This window comes from Stegastes partitus, unplaced genomic scaffold (assembly GCF_000690725.1).
Source record: "Stegastes partitus isolate 25-593 unplaced genomic scaffold, Stegastes_partitus-1.0.2 Scaffold1137, whole genome shotgun sequence".
NCBI classification, from domain to species: domain Eukaryota; kingdom Metazoa; phylum Chordata; class Actinopteri; family Pomacentridae; genus Stegastes; species Stegastes partitus.
This window is the reverse complement of record NW_007578868.1, coordinates 234559-243450: the sequence shown is the minus strand read 5'-3', so window position 1 is coordinate 243450 and position 8892 is coordinate 234559. Positions and strand designations below refer to the sequence as shown.

At 45.8% G+C, this 8892-nt stretch overlaps 1 protein-coding gene across 1 annotated transcript in view; it reads right to left on the bottom strand.

Moving 5' to 3' along the window:
* LOC103368271 (uncharacterized abhydrolase domain-containing protein DDB_G0269086-like) overlaps positions 1-8669 on the bottom strand; it is a 20819-nt gene extending 12150 nt beyond the window's left edge. Inside the window, exons 1-4 of the mRNA XM_008296593.1 lie at positions 8316-8669; positions 8174-8239; positions 5409-5594; positions 1903-1971 (exon numbers count right to left, since the gene is read on the bottom strand). Coding sequence (XP_008294815.1) covers positions 1903-1971; positions 5409-5594; positions 8174-8239; positions 8316-8487 — 493 coding nt within the window. The 5' untranslated portion in view covers positions 8488-8669. The remainder of the gene's footprint in view (positions 1-1902; positions 1972-5408; positions 5595-8173; positions 8240-8315) is intronic.
* Positions 8670-8892: the final 223 nt, after the last annotated feature.

Sequence of the window (8892 nt, the reverse complement as noted above, 5' to 3'; positions counted from 1 at the left end):
GATGGAGGACAACCGCAAAACAAAAACAACAAACCAAATAAAGGATGATGATGCGAGACAAGAGAGAGAAAGTGAGTTAAAGAAGAACCAGACATTCAACAGCGGCCATCTTTAAGCACATTTATAAGTAATACAACGTTTTAGAAGCTCTACGGCAGGAGCTCCACCTGATGGAGCACAACCGGTCCACCTGATGGAGCACAACCGGTCCACCTGATGGAGCACAACCGGTCCACCTGGTGGAGCACAACCGGTCCACCTGGTGGAGCACAACTGGTCCACCTGATGGAGACCTGCTGAGGTACGAGTTCAAGTCTTTCCAGGTTTCTCTAACTGTAAAAACAGGCCAAAGACTAAAAGTAAAGTCAGGTTTCTGTCTGTACCAGCGCAGCGTAAACACAAAGCAGAGCGTCAGACCAGAGGAAGCAGCAGGTCAGGAAAAAACATACAAAAAACGTTTGTTCAAGGTGGTTTCTGGTGTTTTTCTACATGGGAGCCGTTCCTGAATTAGTTCTATTAATGTTTAAATCACACGAGCTGCTTCTGCTTCTAGAGAAGATGAAGGAGGAGGAGGAGGAGGAGGAGGAGGAGGAGAGAAAGAAGAAGAAGAAGAAGAAGGAGGAGAAAAATAACAAGAAGATGTAGGAGAACATGAAGGAGGAGGAGGAGAAGATGATGAAGGAGGAGAAAAATAACAAGAAGATGTAGGAGGAGAAGATGATGATGATGATGATGATGATGGAGGAGAAGTAAAAGAAGAAGAGGAACAAGATGAAGAAGGAGGAGGAGGAGGACAAGAAGGAGGAGAAGGAGAAGTCAAACTAGATGGAGGAGGAGGAGGAGGAGGAGAACTGTGAGGAGGCTTGTGGGTCAGAACAGCCAGAACACCATCAAAGGCTTCAAACTGTCCAGATGTAGGAGAACATCTGGCTGTACTTGGACTTGATAAATCTGTTTCCGTCATCCCTGATCCGATCGTTCTCCAGCTTCTTCTACTCTGCTCATTACAGTCCTGCAGCCTACAGCGCCACCTTCTGACGCCACTCAGACCAGTTTGTTCGTATGAGTATGAACCAAGCCCCAGCTTCAATCAAGATGAGACCATAAAGCATCTTCACCACAGCCTCTCCTCAAGGCAAAAAAGAAGTCAAAACATCTGACCTGCGAAACTCTTCCTTGTCGTTAGCCGTTACGATTTACCGACGTTCCCTAAACGCCTCACACGCATTAGCACAGAGAAGCTTCTAGTCTCCGCTCGGTTACTGCAGCCGTAAAACCAAGAACTACTCAAATCAGGTGTTCTGACGTCAGATTATCCACACATGGACTGTTTTCTGTTAAACACAAATACCCGTGAACTTTGCCAGAGAAAATTCTTCCTTATAAACGGAAGAAACCGACGAAAACACTGAAGGTAAACGGTAGAAGATTTAGGAAACGCTGCAGGAAACGGTTCGCTGTGACTGAAACAGCTAGAAAATGGCTGAAAACTGTGTTTCTCTGCAGTTACGTTGTTTGATTTCTAAGTTTTACACACAGAATGTGACTCGTTCACACGCTGTTGGGTTAAAAATTCTACAAGAAGGTTCTAGTCACAAATATCTACTTGGTTTTCCCCACCAACGCAAGAACAGCACAAAACTGACGGTAAAACTCCCAGACGTCCCGTTAGCTCCAGGAAGTCACAGGCTAAAGGATAAGTCAGACAGGTTGTCTCTTGATTAGCATCTGTTAGCATCAAAGTGCCGATTCTGTCCTGAAAACAGGCCGTCTCTTGTGTCGGATCGACCTGAGCGCGCTCAGTCGCTTCCTCGACGCGTCAGTGGTTAAAACCGAGGCTCTGAGACCCGACTGTAAACCACATCAATCAGACAGCAAACAGGGAAATGAAAGCAGACTTGCCGAGCAGAACTTTGGCGTCCTCCACGTCAAAGTCTCCGTCTCCGTCTGTGTCGTAGGCCGTCAGTTTACCTGCAGGAGGAAGAGGAGGAGATGAAGGCCACGCTCTGTTTCTACAGTGAACCCTCATTATGCTATTACTGTTGTTAGTGTTTTACTGCTAGCTAGCTGGATGGACAACAGCGCTGCTACACACTGAATATTCTAACAGGTGTTGAAGCTTGTTGCTCCTTCAGAGGAGTCATAGGAGTCTCTGTGACCTCCCTCACTAGTCTCCTTCTAGTAACTCCTTGAGAGGAGTCATAGGAGTCTTGGTGGCCTCCCTCTCTAGTCTCCTTCTAGTAGCTCCTCCAGAGGAGTCATAGGAGTCTTGGTGGCCTCCCTCTCTAGTCTCCTTCTTGCTCGGTCACTCAGTCTCTGAGGACGTCCTGCTCTAGTCAGATCTACTCATGGTCCATAGTCCTTCCATGTCTTAATGATGGATTTAACTGGACTCCAGAGATGTTCAGTAACTTGTAGATGTTCTCGTATCGTCCCCTGACTGGTGCTTCTCAACAACCTTTTCCAGAGTTCTTGGAGTGTTCTTCAGTCTTCATGGTGTAGTTCTATCCAGGAGTTCTGATCCACCAGTGACTGGACCTTCCAGAGTCTTTATACTAGCATCACTGACTTGTAGCACTAACTGAGTTCGATCAGGTGAGTCACTGTAAAGGAGGTCGATACTTATACAGTCACTTATACTACAATTTATAGTTTTAATTAAAATGACTTTGTAGAAATCTCTTTCCCCACTGACGTGTCAGAGCTTTTTGTGCACAGTTTCTAAAGAATCCCAGGATGAATCAATTTATTTTTTATTGTAAATTAGAAAATGGTTGCCGGCCTGATTCGGCCACTCGGCGTTCTCGACCCAAAAGCAGTACATCTACGGTGATTAGAGCATGTGATGGGAAACAGAACGGTTTCTTGTTAACAGAGCATGCAGCACACAGCACTATGTCAGAGTGCAAGAAGCGAGGCACGGTTCTTTAAAAATAGTGACACAGTGAGAAGAAGAGGAAGGATGTGGTGGTGTCGGTCAGACGGCAGCGGCAACGCTAGACTCACAACTCTACGTGACTAGACCAACTGCAGAACGTCCATCCACCAAATCCTGAATCATCACAGAACTTTGACTGTTCCCCAAACGTCTGCAGTCGGCAAAATTAACATAAGCTAATCGTATTTTAACGATGAAGTATTTGAACTTGACTCTTACACAAGGCCTGCAGTCAGACTCAAGCGTTCTCTTTAACCTTCTGAACTCAGAGGTGGGTGTTCTGTTGCTCCTGCCACATTTCTACTCACTGGTTCTTTGATTATTTATTCTTTAAAAATTGTTAAAACCTGAAACAAACATGTACAACGTTCATTTCAAGTGTCCACGGGTGTAGTTCCACCATCAGCTGTAGAAAGCTGTTTCCCCGTGCTGAATGGATCTTCCATCGGTTTGCTGCTCTGTCCTCTGTTTCTGACTCATGTTAGATTCATTTGGTTGATCCAGTGGGTTGGATTTTGCTCTCAGGCTCTTCTCTGTTGTGAGGACACACTGCCTGCAGTTCATCTGAAGCCGAGTGGGTCAGTTATTAATGATCAATCGTTAATTATGAACCGATCAGACAGAAGACGAGGGGCGTGTCTGTCAGTCAATGTGTTGTAGATCAGCTGTAGTACCCCGTTGTTCCACCGGGTGGAGCTTCTTGTTGTTTGGTGCTGTAGGAACCAGATGATGTGGTTACTCAAACTTCTAATTTCGTTTTTTTTGTAAACGGCTGATGTGGTTTATGGTGTTTGAGTAGCCCAGAGCGTTGTGGGGGTTTAGCTAGCAACGAGCCACCATGACGAAGGCTTCCGGAAGAAAAGTCCAAGTTCAACAGGACGCTAATGATCTAGCCGCCTTGCTAACGTAGTCGATATAACTTTACAGTGAACACAAGAGTCAAAACTTAAAAGTTGCCTAATTAGCATCGGGATAAGCGTCTATGATACCACATCCGATTTAACAATCGACTAACGATTAATTAAGGAAATTGTTTACAGGTTGCATTTGAAGGGCAACTTTCAAAGAACCCTGTAGAGTAGAGATTTAATCAAATATCACGATTTAAGGATGTTGTTTTTAGCTACAACTCCTGACAGAACCACACGGTTGCTCAGTTTCTAGCTGATTATTTTAGAGACAACATGCGTTTCACACCCACCGGCAGGTTTTGGGGTTCAGAGGGTTAAAAGCTGCCATCAGTGTTTTGGATATTGTGTATTGTAAACTAGACTTTGCATCCAGAGGTTGATTCTACAGGAAGCTCTGTAATTATTCTGCTTTCTGTCTTATTCTATCTGACACGAGCCGCTCTGACGGACACTCGGTGGATGGAGAACGATGGATGGATGGAGTGACGCTGCTGGAGGTTCAAATCTTGTCGTCATACCTTGCAAAACTTCGGAAAAGTTCATACGAAACTCCTTAGCTCTGGCTGCATGCGGAGGCGACACAAAGAGAGGAAGAGGAGGGAGAGGTGAAGACAGAGAGGCCGTGAGAGGTTAAAGGGCTGCAGGGCGAATCGTTGGATTAGCACAGAGCAAATACACAACATGAGCACAACGTGGCTGTTTTTACAACAAACATACATCATTCACATCAGAATATTACAAATAGTCCAGTGGAGATGGAGGAGAAGAGTCTTCATCTGTTTGTTTAGGGTTGAAAGCCGAACAAAACATTAACTTCTATCGTATTCATTCAGCTTCTTAAAGACCTTTCTTCGTTTCCGACCTGCGTGCTGTGAGAGGTGTGTCACTGCAGGTACTACAGAAGGACACGTTACTGCAGTACTACATGTACCGTAGAACCACACCATTCTGTACTCTGGATGTCTGTCTGAGAGGAAGACGTGGTGGAAGCTCTGCTCGCCACCACATGAAGACATCGGCTGGTTCCTGAATGAACACCGTTACGACTGTTTGTCTCGCTGTGTGTCTGTGATTGTGTGTTTCTGTGTGTGTGTGTGTGTTTCTGTGTGTGTGAGAACCAAACCAAGTCGTCGGTGGGAACCAGAAACTAGGCCAGCAAATGAGACGACGCAGCGCTAACATCCTGAACATCCGTATGAGTCAAACAACTCTTTATTCTCCTGGAGTGTAGTTTCACAGACGTGTGGTTCGTCGGTGAACTTCCTACTTTGTTGTCTGTTCAAAGAGCCCACATTCTGCACATGTACACAAAACTTAGACGCTCTAATGTTCAAGAACACGCCGTGTTTTCACTTTCAAGGGACCAGCACATTCAATTCTACTGATGTTAGAGCCTCAGAAGACTGTTTTAGACGTAAATGTGGATCCATACGTATAAATATACACCTACAGGAACTTCCTGGGACCACGGTACCATCAAGGGCCATCGGGTTTCTATGTGTCACATAAATTCTGGTGATTCTGTAAATAAAGGTCATTGTTCCGACGGTGTTTCTTACCGATGACGCTGTCGTAGTCCACGATGTCGAAGTAGACGACGGCCACGGAGCTCCAGACTCCCAGCAGAGCCAGAACCACGAACCAGGTGAACATGGAGTACTTGGGACCTCCTCCAGCGTCTCCTCCTCCTCCTCCTCCTTCTGTCCTCTTTCCATTCTTACTTTCCACCGGCGTCGTCTTCCCCTCTGAGGAAACAAAAGTCGATCATCCCTCACTTTATGGGGCCACAGTACCGTCCTTGTTTAAACGTTTTCCCTTTGTCCCCTTTTCAAGAGCTAATAAACATGTAAGCTGAACACATTTGGACAAAACAAGACGTCTGACATCTTTCTGCAACAACATCAGTCATGTTATTCGGCTACAAGCTGTTCCAAGAGGAGACAGGGAGGCTTTTGGACTGGTTTCAGGCTGGTCCTGGAACTGGGTGTGGACTTGTTGTGGACTGGTGTAAGATTTGGTTTTAGACAGGTTTTAGCTTGTTTTAGACTGGTTCTGGACTTGGTAATGGACCTGGTTTTGGACTAGTTTTAGGGTTGTTTAATAATTGCTTTTAGACTAGTTTTGCACTGGTTTTGGATTCGGTCAGGACAGGTTTCTAGCTCTATTTTATATAAAACAAGCACAGCCACATGTGAACCTTTGATTGAGCCCATGAAGAATCCATTAAGAGGCCAGAGAGCGTCAACATGGCTGCAGCTGGAAGGGCAGCCTGACCAGAATAGAGCAAAGAGTCAACATGACCCCAACGGAGAGAGTTGACAGAAATAACTGCAGCTAAAGACAACAGCTGTCTGCTTACGGATGCTAACGGTGGCTAATGAACAGTCCTGCTGTATAAACAGCCCGGCGCTGTTCAGACTCACTTCAAGTGTCTCTTGAAGCAATAAAGGCTGTAAAAAGGCTCCTGCGCTGCGATCACAGGCGTCTTTAAAGACCTCCTTAATGGCGGTTATGCAACTGATGAGCAGCGCTAATGCAAGACGTGGAGCTACAGACAGAGCAGCTGTTTTATGAACAGTCTCCAGCATTCTGGTGAATCTGGATGCAGCGCTTTGTGCATCAGTTTTGAGAGGAAATGTCTCATTTATGTAAAGGAAAATTCAAAAACCATCTCACTGCAGTGAGTGAGTAGTTCAGATGACCTGTAATAATGTTGGTAATTACACCAACCTGATATTTTTGTACTTTAAATTCACATTTCTGCATTAGTTGAATTAAAACTGAATTCATGTTGTGGTAAATTAATTAAATTGGTTCGATATCTGAGTGTTTCTCACAGATTCAAGTTCTTCGAAATTAAACAAAAAAATCTGTTTATGCTACCAAATATTTGGTGGTTATTTGAAATAGCAAAGAAATATGAATTCCCTGAACGTAACATGGTTCATCAGTTGAACTTATTTATATCAGAAGTTGTCACAACAGAAAAAAGACTGACGAGACGTGCTGCACTCGAGCCTATTTTAGCAGGAAATGTGTGCGTCCACGATCACATGTGAATAAACAGAGTCCGTCCATGTTGTGCTACATCGTTCCTGCAAATACACAAACGATTGCAACGAATAAAGCCGTGTAGAACTCCCCGTGTGCATTCAGTGCGTCTCCTAGAGCCAAAATGGTCGATTAAATTGTACCCAAAACGTCTCACTCTCGCTCAACATCTGCTTTTAGGTCGACGCTACAATTTACCGATGTTCCCTCAACGCCTCAAATTTAAAAAACCACAAAAAGACAACGTTATACGTCAGCTATCGACCGCTGACAACTCATGCTGCTCTGTGGAAACACAACAACCAGGAAGAAGGACGGAGGAAAGTTTTCTGTGCAGATTAACACAGAACGACAGAAATCATGAATTAAAGACATAAAGTCCCTCATTATTTATTTTGCAAAACAGAAAAATTCAGACTTAACATGCAAGATATTTCACTAAGTCACTAATGACTTTTAAACAACAAACACAATATGTTCTTATCTTTTTTACAGAATCTGGTGAGAACAAATGACGTCTATGTCTACATGAGACATGCAGAATGAAGCGCTTTTGATGAAACATCCAGATTTTTAGCTTTGATTTGACAGATTCTTGATAATCGGTGTCATAAAGAAACATGCTTTTGAAGCAGACGTCTGAACACTCAACACTCCACAATGCAGGGCAGCTGTTAGACCAGAACACACCGAGTTACGCCGAGCCTTACCGGGTTTCAACAAGTCTTAGAGACACCGAAATCCTCCAGAAACCTCTTTAACTCTAAACCATGCTGCTTGGCTACTTCAAGCAACTCTCAGTGTTGGAAAACCTCCATCCATCCATCCATCATCTCTACACCTTAATCCTCACCAGGGTCATGGGGGGCTGGAGTCTATCCCAGCTGACTCAGGGTGAAGGCAGGTTCACCTGGACAGGTAACCAGTCTATCACAGGGCTACACTTAGAGACAGACAACCAAGCACACTCACATTCACACCTACGGACAATTTACAATCACCAATTAACCTCAACATGTTTCTGGACTGTGGGAGGAAGCCGGAGAACCCGGAGAGAACCCACGCTGCACGGGGAGAACATGGAGACTCCACGCAGGAAGATCCCGGGTGTCCTCACTGGGATGCCAACCGGCGACCTTCTAGCTGTGAGGCGATGGTGCTAACCACCGAGCTACCATGCAGCCTTCAGACCTTCAAACCATGCCACAAGGTCGAACCGGCCACAGAAACCACACCAAACCAGGCCGATCCACGCCAAGCCAGGCCCTCCTACCTGCCTCCTGGACAACCGGCTGCACCTCCTCCTGCAGCTTGGAGATGTCCTCCTCGCTAACTCCTCCTAGACGAGCCAAACCAGGCCAGATGAGAGCCAGATCGAAACCGAACAACACCTGAGTCCTGCCTACCGGTCCTACCTGTCTCCTGCACCGCCGGCAGCTCCTCCTCCTCTATCAGCGGCGCCTCCTCCTCCTCCTCTTCGGCGTACACCACCTCCTCCTCCTCCTCCTCAGCGTGGATCTCCTCTACGGGAGCTGCAGGCGAGGAGGACGAGGAGTAGGAGGCGCCGTAGCGGCTGTAGCGCTGCATGGAGCGTCACGGCCGAGTCGAACCAAAATGTTAGTTTCAGAAAACAAAGCAGGTTTCAAGAATCAGAACCTGAAAAGAACTTACAACTTTTCCAAAACCTTGAAAAGTAGAAGTGATAAATCAACAAACACTCCTAATTGTTGGGTCGTCCAAACAGATTAAAGAAAAACTTGTGCAGGAGGACGTCTGAATGTGTCGGAGCTGAGCAGGAGAACCCAGCAGCTCCTCCTCCTCTTCCTCCTCCTCGTCCTCCCTACAGGACGGCGATTGTGTCGCCTCCAGAACCTGATCCACTCTATTATTAGAGCTGACAAACCCTGAGTGTGTGTCGGATGCCAGAGAGGACAGAATAGCCCAACAAACAACCTTGACGCTTGTGTTTTCACGGTCACACAGCTGCGGGTT